The sequence below is a fragment of the Caretta caretta genome, chromosome 27 (assembly GCF_965140235.1).
Source record: "Caretta caretta isolate rCarCar2 chromosome 27, rCarCar1.hap1, whole genome shotgun sequence".
NCBI lineage: Eukaryota > Metazoa > Chordata > Testudines > Cheloniidae > Caretta > Caretta caretta.
Window position 1 is genome coordinate 1,135,793 of NC_134232.1, and position 16,837 is coordinate 1,152,629.

The 16,837-nt window shown below is 43.9% G+C and overlaps 1 protein-coding gene across 1 annotated transcript in view; it reads left to right on the forward strand.

Moving 5' to 3' along the window:
* PSMD11 (proteasome 26S subunit, non-ATPase 11) overlaps positions 1 to 16,837 on the forward strand; it is a 29,651-nt gene that overhangs the window by 8,889 nt on the left and 3,925 nt on the right. Inside the window, exons 3-11 of the mRNA XM_048830089.2 lie at positions 1,571 to 1,695; positions 6,895 to 6,966; positions 7,339 to 7,396; positions 7,868 to 8,062; positions 9,143 to 9,287; positions 9,658 to 9,718; positions 11,572 to 11,634; positions 14,289 to 14,414; positions 15,034 to 15,069. Coding sequence (XP_048686046.1) covers positions 1,571 to 1,695; positions 6,895 to 6,966; positions 7,339 to 7,396; positions 7,868 to 8,062; positions 9,143 to 9,287; positions 9,658 to 9,718; positions 11,572 to 11,634; positions 14,289 to 14,414; positions 15,034 to 15,069 — 881 coding nt within the window. The remainder of the gene's footprint in view (positions 1 to 1,570; positions 1,696 to 6,894; positions 6,967 to 7,338; positions 7,397 to 7,867; positions 8,063 to 9,142; positions 9,288 to 9,657; positions 9,719 to 11,571; positions 11,635 to 14,288; positions 14,415 to 15,033; positions 15,070 to 16,837) is intronic.

Below are 16,837 nucleotides of genomic sequence, written 5' to 3' on the forward strand. Positions count from 1 at the left end.
GGAAATGGTAACACACCACCTTTACCAAGTGGGATAGAATACTTTTAAATTAAGCATGGGGTAGGATTCAAAATGTTAATCTGGTTTGTGATGTAATTATTGATTAAAGGTTTAAAAATAAACAAATGTGCACTCCTCCAAAAGTATGAGGAAACAATCTGCACATTCTTATAGAGCTGGGAGAATTTTTGTGCAATAACACAAAATATGGTAATACATACAATATTAAAGAATATTGTTTCTTGACTGTCTTTACTGGACTCCCAAAAAAACTGAAATGTATGAGAAGCAACAAGAACTTAATGCATTTTGTATAGTAATTTCAATAAAGAGATTAAAAAAACCAAACCTTCATCCAATTCTTGGATTTAAGTTTTCTCCTTTTTTGGTTTAAAGTAAGAATTGTGAAGTGATTATCAGGTAACTTAAGCAAATTATGCAAACGTAGCATACTATTGATAGTCCATAGCTGTGTCATTTTGTACTGTCATCCTGTCGGATTGGGTAAGCTAAGCAGTGTTGGGTGTCGTTAATACCTGATGGGAGATTGTGCAGGAAATAAGGACACACTTCCTTAAGTGTTGAGCCAATGCTTTAGCTTTCTGCTAGGGGGTGCTGTGCTGCTGGAAACGTCATCTTTCTGATGGAATGTAATCGGACACCAGAACAACTTGTCACTATAGATCCCGTGATTACCTCAAGAGCAGTGCTGTTAACTCTGAGTCCTGGCAAAATTCTAATGGCTCTGCCTTCCTAAATCCTCCAGGTAGTTCAGTTGGGTACATCTTCTCTTCTGTTCCTAAACTGGTGTGGTGGTGTGGGCAGCATTGAATGCTCTCGCTGCCACATTCTATCACAGTGTAGGATTAAGAGCTCTGTATTGTATAGCCCATATCTGTTGGGGATTCACTACACTAAGCTGAGATGCACTACATAAGTGTAAATTAAGGTACAAACTAATAAGCAGAGCAGAAAATTAGTTTACTGGAAAATAAGTTAAGATCTAAAATAATGTACATGATGGAAAATGTATGGAAAATTTCATGTTCATAACTATTCTTCCTGTTGAGAATGTATATTATGTTGTGAATCTGACCTATCTCTTGTGAAGGTGGGTGAGGGAGGGTACATTAAAATATTAAACCAGAGCAGACAAAGAATACACTTGCATTACAAACTCCATTGCCCCTCTTATCCAAAAATCTCAAAGCACTTTTCAAACATTAAGAGCCTTAAAACACACTTGAGGTAAGTATTATTATATGCTTTTATAAATAGGCAAATGGAGTGGTTTGCCAGAGGTCCCATAATTGGTCAGCATCAGAGCCACTAATAAAACCCAGAAGTCTTGGCTTCCAGTCTCTAATCTATCTACTATATACTCTTCCTTGGGAGTCATCATTTACCACTGACTTACAGGATATGCTGTTTTTCAAGTATTTGGTATAATAAATACCAATGTGTAGACCTAGTGAGTACCCAGATTGCAATATAACATTAGATTACTGTGTGTCTTGTAGTTTGAATACCCAAATGTTGTTCTTTCATGGCTCATTTGTCCTGAATACAGAACTTGGAGGACTTCTGAAGTATGTTCGACCCTTCTTGAATTCCATCAGCAAAGCAAAGGCAGCCCGTTTAGTCCGATCTCTCCTTGATCTGTTCCTCGATATGGAGGCAGCTACAGGACAGGAGGTGAGACCCCTTGAATTCAGACATGAGCTCATTCCTCAAAGGCTTACAGCACTACTGTCTGATTTGTTCTGCTGTACAGTGAAGAATAATTTGTAATGTGTCACAAGACATGCTCACTATGTAATGCATCTGATTATATTCTGATAATAAAATATTGGCTACTCTCAATCTAATTCATGCATAACTGTGTAAACTGAAAGAAATTACTTGATTTTCTAGAAACCTCAGTATGCTAGGAATGAAGTACTTCTTAGCTTGGACTATCTAAACTTCTGAGAATCATGTTGCCTGCTATTAAATGTACAGTTTTAGTAATTTTATATAGTGTGATCAGGGTACAGAATGCTAGATGAGGTGCAATATACCTGCTCCAAAGAGCTCAGTCTGTAGGTGCAATATGTCACAACACATGACCAGAGTGGTGAGTGTGTTAAGTCTGGAATGGTTCATAGAATAATTGGGTTTTATAAAATTAAGAAGGTGGATGGAACTTGGTGTATATTACTTACCATTTTTCAGCTTATGATCTCAAAGCACCCCATATTGCAACACCTCTTTCAGGCAAGTATTACTCCATACTACAGATTGCTCAATTGAGGCACTGTGATTTGCCCACAGTGGCAGAGCAAGGAATGGAGCCCAGGAGTCCTGCCTTTGTTTCCTTCTCTAATCAATGGATGACTCCATCAAGCATAGTCAATTCTCTATTTAATGTAGCTTTCATCTTTTCCCTGAGGAGACTACCTCAGCCAAATAGATCTCACCAGGAGGAAAGGTTTCACAACATTCAGTCTAAATTAAGCCTTTGGTTAAGTTTCATCCCGTTTGCCTTAGCTCTGCAGGCTGGGTTTCTTGGGCAAAGTAGCTAATTCAGGCTGTTTTAGGGGGTGTGCGCAACCAGCTTATGAGTATCCTCAAACTAGGTGACTGTAGATTTTGGTATAGCTGACACTTTCTGCTGGTGTGGGATAGGAAGTGAGGATGAGGGGGACTCGGGGAAAAATCTGAGCAACTTTTATGGAAAGACTAGTATATGTTCAAATAGTTGGAAAAATAAGTCCAGAAAGATGGACACACTGAAAGGCAGACATCACCCTGCTGATTAAGCTAGCACAGTACTGTACCAGCATCAGAGTAATGGCTGGGATACATCACCAAATTCAGTCAAAAGATTCAGCTCCAGACATACTTGGAAGCCAGTGCTTAATTTGTAATGAAAGAGGTGCCAGACCATAGGCAGTTAGGTGCCGGGGCTCAAGCGATCTTTTTTTTTACTTTCATAACTGATGCAGCAAGCCCAGAGGTGCCGGGGCTATGAACTGCTGAGCAAGCCACAAAAACTTAGTGAATTATTACTTCAGAGATCTTCAGTGCAACACCAGTAGATACATATGGCACCTTTTAAACACTCAGAGCCAGCACATCACTTCCACAATATAACCTATTTTCAGCTGGTGAGCAACGAGGAGAGAAGTTACTCCCGTACCAATTCTTCTGCTATTACAATGAAGTGAACTGCTGCCTCATACTGACTTTAGGTGAACTTTTCTACCCTTGATCTGAAGTGACAACCAACTGTTCCTGCCCTTGTAGAAGATTCCATTTGTGCAATGTTGCTGTACTCTGTTAGGCAGCTTCTCTTTTACTTCAGAGGTAGCTGCAGAGATCCTTGTGCATAGTTTGTAAGTTCTGCATCCTTCGGGATAAGATGTGCTCCAATCAGAGGTGCTAACTTTATAATCTGTTCTGATTGGGATGGGACTCTAATGCTGGTGAGGGTGCCTTGGTGTAAACAATTGGTTCTCATGTTATTCCATCTTGAGATTGTAGGTACAATTTTCAAAAGTGCCTAAATGACTTAGGCTGCAAGTGACCATGTCACTTGAAAATGCGACTTGGGCTTCTACATCACTTACGCACTTTTGAAAATGTTACCCAGTGTTTATATGAAGACCTCACTTTATTATGCATAAACAGTTTGGTTAATGTTTGGGACCTAAAATGTACTTCATTTTCATTTTTAGTTCACTGTCTGAATGATCTAAAAGTTTGGGATTTTTTTTTTTTTGCATATGCTTAATGGCAATTGGCGGTGTTAAATCTTATGTAACTCTTTTAAAGCACCTTAATCATTATACACAGGATCACTTCACTCCCTTAGGTATAGTCAGTCACTTCTAGAGTGAAACATGCAACTGTTTAACAATGCACCACTACACTTAAGACAGGAAACTTGGGAACCTACAGATGAATTCAAGAGTCATGTCTCTCTACGACCAAATAGTTCTCTATATCCAGACATTTTCATTTAAAATTAAAATAGCTCTGTATAGGGAAGAATACCACCAGGACTCCAACAATAAAAGTATTTTATTGGTGATTCTTTGCAAGCCAGAAGAACCATACTGTCTGACCCCAGGATGGTAGAGTCTGTGTGATTGGCAGTTAGAAAGTATTTATAAGCCAAATATGCTTGATAGGGAGGCACAGAGAAATGAAACCCTATGATGCCAGTTGCACAGTCATCTTAGAGATCAGGACAAGGAGTCAAGAAACCTAGATTCTGTTCCCAGCACCTCTACATAACTTGTGTGAGTGACAAAATGTCACTTTTCTGCCTCTGCTTCCTTTATCTCTGACATAGGGATGTTTGTTTATGAAGTCCTCTTGGATGGAAGGAGCTGGAGCAGTGCAGATAACTGTGAAGCATTTTATTAGTGTGCTGTAGAGGTCGTTTCAGCGCTACAGGAATCCTGCTGCTTCTTTGATGGAATACAGTAGCTGCATTGCTGCTCCAGAGCTAATTGGCAGCGATTCGTGGTGGGAAAGGGATTCTTGAGTTGACGTTCTGGCTCTGATACTTTATCCTCCTCTGGTCTCGGGTAACTCCTGTAACTAAGGGATTGAAAAACTTCAGACCTCTACAAGCCAGAGGCCCATATCATTTGGGGCACTACCAGAAATGGCCGTGGCAGTGTCTCCGTGAGAAACCCAGTGATCCAGATCCCAGCTGATAGGAAAGGCAGGGATTGCTGATCTCGGATACTGCTCAGGGGTGCCATCCTTTGTCTCAGCCACTGGCTCTATCTCTGTGTGATTAAACTGGGCTGTTGGAAAAGAGAGCTTGCTTTCTCATGTGCCAGAGCCTCTTGCCTGCTGAGGTGGCTTCTGCCCTCCTTTAGTCTCCATTTGTAATTGATCCTTGCCCCTGAATATCTCCCAGGCCTGTCTCTGCTACTGATCATAGCTTTCTCCAGCAGCAGATATGACACTGTTCTTGTCAGTTTCACAACTGCTCCTGAGTAGCCGAGCTGAGACTGCCTAGAGTCGCCTTGATTTCATGCCACGGCTTTTTGAGAGAGCTAGGAGCAACAGTAATAGCATTGAAGCCAGGAAGATATGTTAACACCTGGGGTTTTCTTCATAACCATAAGATCTAGATGCTTAATTTTCTGCTCTGTCTGTGACCACACAGACCATGTGGAGTTCCTCCTCACGTATCTGACAGGATGACACTTCAGCAGTTGACTGGCTGTTATTTTGTGTTCTCAAATTTTGTTTGAATCAATATAATTAAAGTCTAAAATCAAAGGAAAACCACCTCAACTGTGCCTTTCGCAGCAGTGGGCTTACCTGTAGGAACAAGTGCATGTTGCTCTCACGAGGAGAAACCGCCACTAGTGCAGTGGAGTGAGGAGGTCCTGTTTTATTTCTGGTGTAGTCCTATCGGGGCTACAAGAGACTTACGCTAGAGAGAAACTCCTGCTTATCCTCTGGGTTTTTAAAATACATGTAATATACAGTAACAGACAGGTTTCAGAGTAACAGCCGTGTTGGTCTGGATTCGCAAAAAGAAAAGGAGTACTTGTGGCACCTTAGAGACTAACCAATTTATTTGAGCATAAGCTTTCGTGAGCTACAGCTCACTTCATCGGATGCAATGCACTTCATCCGATGAAGTGAGCTGTAGCTCACGAAAGCTTATGCTCAAATAAATTGGTTAGTCTCTAAGGTGCCACAAGTAACAGACAGTGATTAGCAATCACGACATGAGATTAAATTAGTGATATTAAATAGTTTATATTCTAAACATAGCCCTTTTATCTCCATTCTCGTAACATTCCCATGAGGTTATAACATCAGGCTTAAATGCATACCTTCTGCTTGGTTCCTGCTACAGTCCTCATTTTACAGAAGTCTCACAAGTTTGATACCCTTGAGGTGGGATGTGCATTAAGTTGTATCTAATGTGAGGCTGTGTTTTAGCTGTATATGATCCCAAGATTGACTGAAACACAGAGGATAAGTATGTCATAATTGACTGTACTGTGAAATCTCTGCTTCTGAGGCTACTGACTTCAACCTGCGCCTCAGTCAGGTTAGTATTAGTCTGTAATTGTTAAGGAAAAGTTAGCACACATGACTCCATTTTGGTTGGGGCCCACCATTGTCTAAAAGCAAGCACATCATGCACCAGGAGGAGTGTTCCTTAGATACTGCATTCCTGTGAAAATCCTCCTTGTCTCCAGCCTGCCTTGACTCCCGGTATCTGTTCTTAGGGAGTTTAGGGACTGACGATCTCCTGGCCTTTGATGTGAGGCCTCCCATCCTGATAATAAAAGTTGCTGATGCATGGCTTTAGGACCATGCTGTGTAATTAAGATACTAGTTTAGCACGAGGAATGCACCAAGCAGGGATAGGTGGTAAATAAGAAAAGGGCTTGTTTATTGGTTAAGGTTTCCGATGCACGAGGGCAACATACTTTGCTAAAGAGTATATAACCTTTGTATAATCTGTATTTGGGGTCCCCTCCTGGCTAGCACGGGGGCACCACGCTCGAGCGTAATAAGCTTGGTGTTTTTTGGGAACTCGGCAGTTGTGGACTTTGTTTATGTGCCTCAGCCTAGATTCGAACTGTGTGTGACCTACCAGGTGTAATTCGTAGCATTTGTGTGCGTGTCCTACCAGGTGTAATTCATAACATAATGGATAACTTGGTGTTTAGCACAGGCCTTTGGATCTATGTGGTAAGATTCGCCTTATAGGCCTAAACAGCGCAGTTGAAATCAGCACCACCTTCTCCCCATTTTATTTTGCTTGTCACTGCTGTGTATCAAACAGTGATTTCGTTGTTTTGGTTGGATCATCTTCCTGTAACAAAGAGAATGGAAGATGATTTTCTTTTTGTTCCCCCTAAGGTCGACCTGTGCTTAGAGTGTATTGAATGGGCCAAATCAGAGAAGAGGACTTTCCTACGCCAGGCTCTAGAGGTATGGGGTGTGTGTGTGGGGGGGGGGGGGGGGCTTGTATTTTCCACTTGACTGTATTCAGTGTTTTGTAAATGCAGAGAGCTTTTTTTTATGTTCCCCAGATCTGCACAAGTGACAGGGCAACATGATGATGCTAAGATTTGTTGCACTTTTTGCGGCAACTTGGCCAGAGATTTTTCTTGGTGGGAGAGTATTTTCCCAGTTCTGTTTAGATCCAGCAGAGCTTCCTGACAGCATTTGGAATTAGACAATACAAAGCAGAACACTAACATAGCCAATAAGTGCAAATTAATGAGAATACAAAGTTTCATTTTGCAAAATCAGTTACTTTTCTCTGACTTCCCTCTCAGCAATTCCTTTTCTCTTCTCCAGGCAAGGCTGGTGTCTTTGTACTTTGATACAAAGAGGTACCAAGAGGCATTGCAGCTTGGTAAGTTGCCACTTGGTGGCAATAGTTCACTGCTTCCAAATTAAAAATGAGGCTAATATGGGGAACGATGAGTTGCATTATGTACGAGGACACTTTGATCAACCTAGTAGGGACCCAAAGACTTTACATTCTCAGTGTTGTATCAAGTCTGCCATCTTAATAACTGGTCTCCTGTCTGTAATGCAGAACTGTCCCTAGTTTTTTCATATCTCACTTTGATCCAAGACTACTGTACTCTGGATCCAGACTGAACTATTATGCTTCCCGTCCATTTTTTTTTTTTCTTTTTTCCTTAGAACCACAGAATGTGGGCATGAGCACCCTGAACTCTTCCAGGCACTGAATGCATGTCTGAAAAGCAGCATTACTTTGGGGAAGGAGGTGCTGTCCACAGTGATCTTGATTTGCTCCCACTGACCAAAGAGCGGTTTGGAGCAAGTTACAAATGCTATTGTTCATGTCTCTTGTCAGGATCTCAGCTCCTGCGGGAGTTGAAAAAGATGGATGACAAGGCTCTGTTGGTTGAAGTGCAGCTATTAGAAAGCAAGACCTACCATGCCCTGAGCAATCTGCCAAAAGCAAGAGCAGCTTTAACCTCTGCACGAACTACAGCCAATGCAATCTACTGCCCACCCAAACTGCAGGCAGCACTGGACATGCAGTCAGGTAAAGCCCTTCAAGAGAAAGGGAGGGTTGACCATCAGTGGACTGTGATATGGCTCCTCTGTCTGTAGTGACATTGTGGTAATTCATGTTACCACAATTGTCATGCTGTCAATGTGACCCAGTTTACAAACATTTGAGAGGTGCTCACAACTGATCTAGATAACTATTCCTCAGCCCTCTGATCTCCTCAGTTTGTTCATGGAGACTCATGCTTGCTTTCTTTCTTAACCCACTTTCATTGCTGTGATGTTTTTGAGAGCGGCAACACTGTATACACATCAAACCCCAAAATGAATGGTTTAAAAATCATTAGATTTTAAAAATAAATTATGGGTTTTTTCTTTGCCTTCTGGCTCTCAAGCCTTCTGGGTGCACTTGGGTCATATTTTCAAGCTTTCCTCTGCAGCCATAAGGGTCAGAAACTCTTTAAATGAAAGGTTAGAATCTCTTGTACTCACTTGATTTCAGGAGGTAGAACTTTAAGTAAAACACAGAGTATCCTGAGAGTCATAATAAAATCTCACAAGTTGGCAACAGTGAAAGCACTAGCTCCGCCGCTATTCAGGGAAAAGCAAACAGCCATTTGTTGCAGCTGTAAATTTTCCCTATTTCAATCTGATGGTAAATTTATGCAGTAGTTCAGTTGCTCACAATCTCTGTCTGACCAGGCAAAACTGATTAAGCGATCATTTTTACTAATGAGCTTGGGAAGATGCCTTTAACTTGCAGTTCCAGTGGTCCCATAACTTTTCTTATGTATGTCATTTGGAGAAGCTAGTACTGTAGACATTATCTGAACAGACAGAGGAGGTGCAACGTATGTTTCAGCACTTTATTGCTTTTATCTTGCTAGAGCCACAACTTTTGTGCGTGTTTTTCTGGGCTTGCTATCTATCTGTTTTGCTCTACTTGGAAGAGAGAATGAGGGTTTAGAGGACTTCAGGAATAAGTGAGTTTAAAGGGAAAGTATCCCTTGCAGTAAAGTGCAACATACAGCATTAAGCAGCCACACTTTCCATCTGCCTCCAGCTGAATGCAGAACTGAGTTTGACTTCTGCCTGTTTTTCACTCTCTCAACAGGCATTATCCATGCAGCAGAAGAAAAGGACTGGAAAACAGCCTACTCCTACTTTTATGAGGCATTTGAGGGATACGATTCAATTGACAGCCCAAAAGCCATCACTGCATTGAAATACATGTTGCTGTGCAAAATCATGCTCAACACGTAGGTGGCACGTAGGTTGTGGGACGAACACTTACATTGAAACAGGAATGGAATTGCCTATTCCAGTCTCACAGCTGACCACACTCGGCCAATGCTGTTTTTCTTTTTTTAAACTAATTCCGTGCTTCTATTTCTTTAATATTAGAGCCTTGGTAATCTCATGTCTCCTGGGAATGCCCAGGTTCTTATTAGAAATTAAGTCCAAGACATTTTAGTTTTATAATGGAAAACTTGAGTGAGATGATTTTGTTCAGCACTTTTGTGGAGGCATGTGAGAGTCAGGAAGGTTGTGGCTCAGCTGGAAAAGGTAACTGTTAATACCTGTATTTAGAACCACAGTGACACTTGTTTCCTTCCCTTCTCTCTCCAGCCCAGAGGATGTGCAGGCATTAGTGAGTGGGAAGCTTGCTCTGCGGTATGCAGGAAGACAGGTATAGAAAACTCTCTCAGCCTTTCAGTCTTCCTTCATTGTCTCTCTCCCTACTTCAGCTGAGGCCTGATCCTGTAATGGAAGCTGAGCACACTCAGCACATTGATGTAGCATCTTGCAGGCTTGGGCCCAGCACGTACGGCTGAATTGTGTCATGCTTTTGCTTGTGTTAGCTCACTTTGAAAGTCCCTCTGCATACAGAGATAGCTGAGCAGTTCTTGAGAGATCCAGAAGAGTGTAAGGTGAAGCCGAGCAACTAATATCTTAGAACAAACAGGATTTTTTTATTGAAATGAAACCGCTTGCAATTTCCATGTAATTCTTTAAATATGGAGGCCCTTTCTTCAAAGCAAATGATCTCCAGGGCGCTTGCTTAGTCTTAAAATAACCCATCCTTGGTACACAGGAGTGATCCTCCAGTAACAAACCAGCTCGTGCTTTTAATGAGGTGTAGGCTGAACCTGGGACTAAGCCAGGAAGTCCTAAAGACTGATCGAGGCTTAACCATTTACACCCTCTGTGGTCTTGATTAATCATATAACTGTTCTGGCTCAGTTTCTCCATCAAAGCACCAGGGATTATGAGGTCTAGCTAATAAGAGGATTGTGGTAAGCACTGATTATTGATAAGATAGAGTACCCATTTCAGGAAGGATGAGTGAACAGTGAATGAATGAATGGTGTCTTGTCTGTACCATATTTCTAAATAAACCCTGGTCTTTCCTACCCAGCTATTGTATTGGGCCGGTCTGTTTCATTGCACACGATACTGCTGGATACTTGTATTTGTTGTTCCCTCTCTCTCTCTCCTCCTCCCCCGACAGTCATGGTATCTGAGCACTTCAAATATTACTTCTCGACCTCACAGGGGGATGTTATTCCCATTTAATAGATGAGAAAATGAAGTGCCCAACACCGCGCACTAAGTTAGCGGCATGTGAGAACACAACCCCATGTCCCCTGACTCCCAACCAGTGCCCTAACCACTAGACCACACTGCCTTTCTAATGCATCTACGCTGCTTGAGTAATGCTGATTAACTTTAAAAGTAGTGTATCCAGCTTTCCCACAGTATAAAGTATCCATTTGTTTGGGAGAGTCTGCTGAAATGTTCTCAGTTAAGTGGGATTGGGAGGGAGCAAAGCACATTGTTAATCATGATGGGGTGATTGGAAAGTCTGAATTCTTGCAATATGCCAGGCCTAGCAAATCTTTACCAGAGCCATTTTAGCTCTTTATTAGTACTGATCCTCAACTCTAACATGCCAGGTAATGTTTCAGTCCTTGTTTCTGTTTACAGTTCTCCTTCTTCTCTACAATTATTAGGAAGATTAGATACAAAATTCTCTTTCATGCAGGAAATGCTTCCTGTAATACAGCCCATGTCACTAGTACATCTAGTGACACCCCTCTTCCCCGCACCAACCTGAGACAGCGTAACTGAGGTGTGAAATGTGATTTTAATTGGCTAAAAATACCTAAATTTGCAGCTTCTGAAGGCAGTTCTGAAATGTGTACGTTGCAGAACTGCAACTGAAGTTACTCCCTACATTCAGCCTTGATAGGAACTGCATCCTTTTGCTGCAGCTCTCAAACATTACAGAACTCCAATTCTTTGTCAGCATGAAGCTGTTCTGATACTAGATGACCTGCAACTGTTGGGTTTTCTCCTTCCTTTGTGGTCAGCTGATGTTCTTGTTCTGTGTATATGGAATTAAACAGACATGAGACTTTGTTGCAAAGGAAACATTCCTTCTTTTTGTAGTTAAGAACTTTCTCTATGCTCCATTCAACTGGCATAGTATTTGGTGGTGTCCAGAAAAATGTTAACACTAGCTCCATTTTCTCTTTGCAGACAGAAGCTCTAAAGTGTGTGGCACAGGCCAGTAAGAATCGATCACTGGCAGACTTTGAAAAGGTAAGTGTGCAGGAAGACTCCAGATGGGAAGAGGTTGCATTTTAAGTGTCCGGAGGACTGTGTGAAAAGGTGGAAGTTTTAGTGCTCATGATGGAGACAAGCTATAGCAGAAAGAGTGTTCTTGTGGTATTTGCTTGAGTTCAAAAACTAATACCATTTTGACCATATCTGCTTTCCGTGAACAATTAAGTGGTCTAGTTCTTCTAGCACAGATTTGTGGGGAAAAAATGAAGCTGGAATATATGAATCTTTCACCTTTTACTGAACGTTTTAAATTGCTTAGTTGATTGATTGTAGCAATTGTGCTGTTCTGGCTCAATACCACATGATTTGCATAACAACACGAAGTTTGAAGCCTGAATACTCTTAACAAAGCATTTGCTATTAATATGAAAAGGGAGAAAATTTGGGAACACTTGAGAATTTTGCCACTACATGCATCCGACGAAGTAGGTATTCACCCACGAAAGCTTATGCTCCAATACGTCCGTTAGCCTATAAGGTGCCACAGGACACTCTGCCACTTTTTGAGAATTTTGCGTTATTCAGAATTTACCAACAGAAGTGAAACTTGACAGATTACCACATTAGAGCAGAACAGAGCAAATTCCTATGCTGAGGGACAGAGCAGTGGCCCTGGTGCTCTGTAAAGCCAAGAGAGGTACATTTTAACTGTGATCTTCAGTACCCTGCTGCTATTCATGTAGTTGGCCTTTTTTGAGCAGGGAGCTACTAAATTATGGAAGATGGGAACTTGTGTTCACTGCAGATTCGGCTGAAGCCTATAGACTCAAGTCACTAGTACTCTAAAAATGCCACTTTTTACTCTTCAGGGATTCTGTGCAAAAAATTAAAAATTCTGTGCACAATGTTTTAAAACGCTACAAAATTTTGCATATTTTGTGTGTCAAAATAACACAATATAATCACACAACTTTTAATTATTTTGGTAATTTATTTCAAAATACCTGTCAGCAAGTATGTGAATAACAAAAAAAGATTCAAGAAATGTGGGTTTTTGTGGTTTTTTGACAAATTCCTTAGTAGACATATTAGCACATCTATATGGCTCCACAGCAAGTGATAGGGACAGAATCTTGCATGCCCAACCCTGCCCTCCTAATCCAGGTGTGGGGCTGGCAGGCTCAGCCCAGCAGGATCCAGGTGTGGAGGTGCTCAGTGTGTGGGTATCCAGGTGTGGGGTGAGAAGGTTCTGTGTGGCACAGTCTGGGTGTGGGTGGCTCTGTGGGGAGTCTGGATGTGGTGGTGGGTGGGGGAGCAGATTTGGATGCACAGGGCCTTATCGGAGGGTTCATTGTGGGGACTGGGACTCTGTGGGTGGGGGTGGGCAGGCAGTTCAAGTGAAGGTGGCTTGTGCTCAGCAGAGGGCTTTGGGTTGCAGGGCTGGGGAATGGGGCTCAGCATGGGTCTGGGCGCAGGGGACTGAGGAAGGATGTCCACGGGGTGGGATGGTCTGGGTGTAGCTGGTTGGGGCTCGGTGGGGTAGGTGTCCAGGTGTTGGGGGGGGGGGGGTTTGATGGGGTGGAGCTTGGCGGGGTGAGGGTTTGAATGCAAGGGGCTCAGCAGGGAGTGGTCTGGTTGCGAGAATGGGGGTTTGCAGGGAAGTCGGGGTCCAGATGCAGGGGCTGTGGCTCAGCGGGGGAGGTCTGGGTGTGGGGGTTTGGGCAGATCCCCCCACAGTGACTCTCCCCCTGCGGCTGGGGAGCGATGGGGGCAGGCAGCAGGGCTGCAGTACGGGTTTCCTGAAACTGGAGGAGGTTCCCGGGCGTGGGTTCCTTGTCCCTACCTGCCCAGCCGGCCGGGACTTGCAGCTGGAGCCCGGTGCACAGTAGGAGCCACCAGTCAAAGTATCCCCAGCTCCGGATGCACCATGAGAGGGACAGAGTCTTGTTCGCACACCTGCCCTGCCCCCCTGAGGTGGTGATTTACATCTCCCCTGGCTGCTCCTGATGTCCTAACCAGATATTTTCTCTTTTTCCACCTCCCCCCCCCCCCCCCCCAACCCCCACTGCCTGGGTGGGATGCATGAATCAGTTTTTCTGCATGGAGAAAGTAAAATCTGCAGGGGGCATTAATTCTGCTCTTGCACAGTGGGGCAGAATTCCCCCAGGAATAAATTCTGTGGCTAGTATCCCCTTCCTTTCTTCACTCTCCTCACTCCTGCATAAAATATTCCTCCTTATAAGCCTGAAGAAATCCGCTGCCTGCTCAGATTTTCATTCGTTTGAAATGATTTCCCATTTGGATACTTCCATTGCTTTTTAAACATTTTTATCTGGACTGAAGCCTTTTAAAAGATTCTTCAGGAAGAAAACACAAGTTGAGGGGAGAAACCCTGTTATGCCAAACCTCTCAAAGAAGCGAACAAATGCATTTGCTTACCTAGGCCTCTGGGTCACATCGTTATAAAGAATGTGAAGAAAGATACTAATCAGCAAAATCATTAGGGTGAGGTGCTGGACACTGACCTTCTGGCTACGTAATACGTAGTAGCAGTTTAACATCTGATACCATGCTGGGGGCAAGGGAGGCTATAGTCTGCCCTGACAGGAGACCTGCTGGGCCAAGTCCAACTACCTGTCTTCACTACCATCTCCAAGCTTAATTATTTTTTCCCGGCATATCTTCTGTAGGCTCTGACAGATTATAAGGTGGAGCTCAGGGACGACCCCATCATCAACACTCATTTGGCTAAACTCTATGATAACTTATTGGAACAAAATCTGATCCGAGTCATTGAACCCTTTTCCAGAGTACAGGTAAGTGTTTCTTTACTTCTGGCAGCTTCCTCCTCCACCCCCACCCCGCCCCATCCTTGGCGTGTGAGCTTCTTTAGACCTAAGCAGGAGGCTGGTAGGTGAAGTAATCTGCCGTGGTAGGGAGTGTTTTGACTCCCTCAAATAAGTTCTGCTGACCACTTGGTGGACTGGCACTTGAGTCCATAAGTCATCATCTTCAGCTCAAAACGACTGGCTGTCAAAGGGCTGATGGGGGAACCTCCAGAACTGTCAAAAGCATGCTCTTTCATTTTTTTCATTATGCTCTAGATAGGCATGTTTGTACCACGTTGATTGACAGTGCTTGGCTCTAAGGGGTCTTCCAAGGCAGGGGTGAGGCTGGACTAATACCAATCTTAAATCTGGACTGAAGCAGTGAAATGATGACTCAGCTGTTCAGTTTGTGGCCTGTCCACCTTTAATTAGAATTTTATTGTGGTCCAAATTCTAAATGAGATGAAGCAAAGGAAGCCATCTGGGGTAGATGGCTGGAATATTGAGTTGTCATGTAGAAAGAACCCATACCTTCTTGTTCTGTAGTAAAGTCAAAACTAAAGCTTGACTTCCCGTATCTGTATTAGTTTTTCCTCTCCCTTTATAGATGGAACACATATCCAGCCTCATCAAGCTCTCAAAGGTAAGAACATTGCTAGAAATCTGTGGGTTGGTTTAGTAAAGAGGGCAAAGAAACCAAGGAGTCAGATGACCACCAGAAATAACTCCGTGCATTGAATCTCCAGGTGTGGGCAGCTCCACAAGCAGAGCAGATGCCACTGTTGGCAAATCCCTCCTGTGACGGTTGCACTCACCTCTCTCAATTTTCTCCTGGTGCCCCTTGTAGGCTGCTGACCTCACTAGAACTCAGCCCACCGGCCACGTCGCACACAGTCAGTAGGCATGAGTTGAACCCCTTCTGCGGTAACAGAGGTCCAGCAAGGACGGTCATTGTGCCCTTGGTAGTGTCTTCAGCCCCGTCTCTGGGCTCGGTTCTCGGGCTCTTCTGGGCTAACTTTAAGTTCTTCTGTGCTCTGTTATAGAGCACTGCCCCAGGACTTTCTTCCTGGAGATTTTGTCTTCACTGATTCTCACTGCCCCAGCTGTCCAGCCAGGTCATCTCTCAAGTTCAGTCCCCTTGGGGGGGCATAACAAAGAGCTCACCAGACAGTCTGCCTTTGTCAGAGCCCTGAGCCCTTTCAATTCCAGCCCTTTGCTTGGGCTTCTGAATGAGCCGTATCTCCTTCTCAGGGCTTAGGCCACTTCCCCAGTGGCCGGTGGGGGAACCTGGGCCCACCCACTACTCCGGGTCCCAACCCAGGGACCCTATAGGTATCAGCCATCTACTGCTTCCTTCACTTGGTTGCTGCTATGTTCCCTGGTTCCCTTCCCACCTGGCCTCTTCACCTCTGTCCGTTACCTTAGGACTAGAATCCTCAGGTCCTCCTGCTCCCAGGTTCAACTAATGCAGCCCATCAAGCTCCCATTGGCCAGAGTGGAACATCCTTCCTTGCACCTTTGGCCCCAGCCAGGAACTGACTTGCTCAGGCCCTGCAGCTGCATTTATCTGAGACTTCTGGGCTCTAGTTGGCTGCAAGGGGCCTCAAAGGGCCTGGTTCACCCTGTCACACACCCCCTTGAGGGCAAGGGTTCGTGTAAGATGCTTGCAGTGTACGTTTTGCTTAGGGAGAGATGGGCTTCCCTACAAAACCCTTCTCCTGTCCCCAGGTCCTGCCCCTGCTACTTCCACCACTTGCTAACTCTTCTACATTTGAAGAGTCTGAAGGAGCCTCCCTATAAAGTGCTGTAGAGTTTTCCATGCTCAGTAACCACCTCACTGAATCCGTCTTAGTCCTTTTTAATCCAGGTGGGCAGCAAATGGCAGTCCAGGATATAACAGTCATGAAACAGCTGGGACAAAGCCTTCTAGAAAGGTCCTTGACTTGACTTGAAAAGTTCTTAAAAGGTAGTGGGCCAAACTAGTTGCTCCCTTGGCTGGAGTTTCACCAGGGATGAACTTGGCACAGTGACTGTACAGACCCCCACTCTGTCAACTTCCCACAGTGAATAAAGGAGACTCTCAGCTGGTGTAAGTCTTAATAAAAATACTCCTGTTGCTCTCAGGAGCACCTAGAAATGTCCTTGCCCCAAACTGTCAGAGAGGCTCTAAACCCAGAGCTGCCATGTTGGGTGATGGAGAGTATCTTACTCGTGGCCATATGGTTGCTTCCACTATACAACCTCATTTCCAAATGGTGCACTCTCTGACTCAGCCCTTGGGCGCTAGCATACACTGGGAGCACAAACATTCCTTAATTGTGAGTTTTACCAACATAGCAGAGTGTGGAGAACAAAGGCCTGACGCCCAGTGGGCCACTTGGTAGCTGTAGCAGGTCATCAAAGACTGAGGC